The following is a 2,443-nucleotide window of genomic DNA, read 5'->3' as shown; positions in this document are numbered from 1 at the left end:
AGACATGTCAAATCATAACAAATTGTTTCATTTGATGCAGTAATAGCCAAAGAATATAAGTATTTATTAGATTCAAAATGTGGGTATAGAAATGATTTGACACTCCATATATTGTTTATATGAAACAACTACAAATGTGGAATTCACATATGCACTATATGTTCTCTTCTTCCCACCCAGGAAAGGATACGGCTGCATTCCAATCCTACATCAATAGAGGGAGCATCATGTCAATTCTGAATTCTTCTGCACTCAGACCTTCATCTCTGATCCTTATCGGCATTCCTGGTTTGGAGTCGTACCACATCTGGTTTGCTGCCCCACTGAGCATCATCTACATTGCTACTGTTCTTGGGAATGTGATGCTTCTCTTGGCCATCACAACAGTGCTCAAGCTTCAGAAACCCATGTACATTTTCATTTCCCAGCTTGCCTTCTCAGATCTGGTTTTATCCACTTGTGCAGTACCTAAAATGCTCGACATTTTCTGGTATAATTCCAGGGAAATCCAACTAAGTGCCTGCATCACCCAGATGTTCTTTATTCATTTAATGTTAGTATTTGAATCCTCCATTCTTACAGCAATGTCATTTGACCGCTATGTTGCTGTCTGCAATCCTTTGAGATATCACTCAATCTTAACGCATGCACTCATTGCTAAATTATCAGCACTGTCTTTGTTGAGAGCTATTGTTGTGATTGTCCCCCTCCCACTTCTCACCCTGAGACTCTCGTTCTGCAGCAGGTGCATTGCCCATTCATTTTGTACCAATATGGCTATGACAAAGATTTCTTGTGCGGACATTACTGTCAACAATGTTTATGCCATGTTTGTATCCCTTTTCTTAGGCCCTGTTGACATTATTTGTATTGCTTTATCGTATAGTCTCATTGTAAGACTAGTTCTCCGGCTGCCCCACAAGGATGCCCGCCTCAAGACCTTCAGCACCTGTAGCTCTCATATCAGCGTTATGTCAGCTTTGTATGTACCATTTTTCTTTGGCACACTGTTGACTCTTTTTCCTAACAGAATTCCTGTTCATGTTCATATCCTTGTGGCCAACACCTACCTCATTGTCCCTCCCTTGATCAATCCTTTAATTTATGGGTTGACAGTGAAGGAGGTGCGGCAGAGCATGTACTTACTATTGCAAAACTGTAAGAACCGCATTAGACTGTGGGCCTCATCACGAGTCTGGCGGTAACCGCTATTACCGCCGCATTTAAGCTGGGGGGAAATCTGCAGCAAAATAGCCGATTTTCAGCACTATTACCGGCGGCAGGGAATCCGCCGGCGTTAATAGCGCAAATTTTCCCCATTGGCCCCAATGGGGAATGAGAAATTCCCGAATGGGCCCAATGGGGAATGGGCAATAACCCTTCCGCCAAACCCATGATCCGGCGCTAATAGCGTCGGGGGGTTGCCGGTAGGGCTAAAAGCGTATTCTTATAGCACCGGCGTTACAGCCCAACTCGTGATGAGGCCCTGTGTGTACTCTAGCTCAAAACTCTCCTTTTCTTCAGGGTCCTTAACTTGTACACATTTAGCTTAACACTGAAACATGAATAGTGAAAATGAAGCTGTAAAGTTAATTTGACTGATCAAAACAGAGCTTACAATGACAACAGTGATTACTGTCTACTACCCCTGCCATGCAGACGAAATATAAGGGAACTCAACCATGTCACAACTGCCAACATTGCAGCAACATCATACCCGGTAACATCATTTCGCATCCACATACAGGCAAATCTATTACACTCAAACATTCATGTACCTGTGACTCAACAAATGTAGTCTATGCTCTGAAATGTCCCTGCGGTTATTATTACGTAGGGATTACCACAAGAAAGGCCACACTACGCTGGACTGAGCACAAGTCGAATATCCGGACTAAAAATGTGAGATCTCCAGTGGCAATGCATTTTGTCGAAGCCAGGCATTCAATTGCTCAATTGAAATGTATGATTTTGGAACATGTAAAACTGGGTCAGAGAGGGGGAGATGTACAAAAGAAATTACTCTAGAGGGAGATCAGTTGGATTGACTTGTTGGATTGCCTCAGTCCCAGAAGCATGAACTGTGAATTTGATTTGATGTGTTTTCTCTAATGTTTTCTCTAATATTTTCCATGTTGATCCTGTTAGTGGACCTTGTATAGTATTTTTAATTGAGCGACATCCATCTAACAGTTTGTTTACAGATCAACTGATTCATTCGATTAGAGGGTGTACCATTGGACCTTTCCATTTTTAGGAGTGCCGGGTTTTAATCCTGACCCCGCTAGAAACAACCCAATATGTTGTTACGGACAAGGGTTCTGTAGATTGTGATCTGGTTTGACACCAGGAGTCTTTTTGCATAACTCTGTAACTCTGCAATGTGATGGGCAAGAGGTGTTGTGATAGAAGTGGATTGGGGTTTTATTAATTAGGTTTACCA

At 42.4% G+C, this 2,443-nt stretch overlaps 1 protein-coding gene across 1 annotated transcript; it reads left to right on the top strand.

The window, feature by feature from the left end:
- The first annotated feature begins 227 nt into the window (after window positions 1-227).
- On the top strand, window positions 228-1,205 carry LOC138528147 (olfactory receptor 52B2-like). Its single transcript, XM_069639598.1, has one exon. The coding sequence runs from the start codon at window positions 228-230 to the stop codon at window positions 1,203-1,205; it is 978 nt and encodes a 325-aa protein (XP_069495699.1).
- Window positions 1,206-2,443: the final 1,238 nt, after the last annotated feature.

Source organism: Ambystoma mexicanum, chromosome 7q, assembly GCF_040938575.1.
Source record: "Ambystoma mexicanum isolate Mex_15411 chromosome 7q, UKY_AmexF1_1, whole genome shotgun sequence".
NCBI classification, from domain to species: domain Eukaryota; kingdom Metazoa; phylum Chordata; class Amphibia; order Caudata; family Ambystomatidae; genus Ambystoma; species Ambystoma mexicanum.
Note: the sequence above shows the minus strand (reverse complement) of the source record. Positions and strands in the feature narration are given on the sequence as shown.

Bases quoted from the DNA above. Each gene is read 5' to 3' on its own strand.
- LOC138528147 (XM_069639598.1), top strand. From the start codon at position 228: ATGTCAATTCTGAATTCTTCTGCACTCAGACCTTCATCTCTGATCCTT.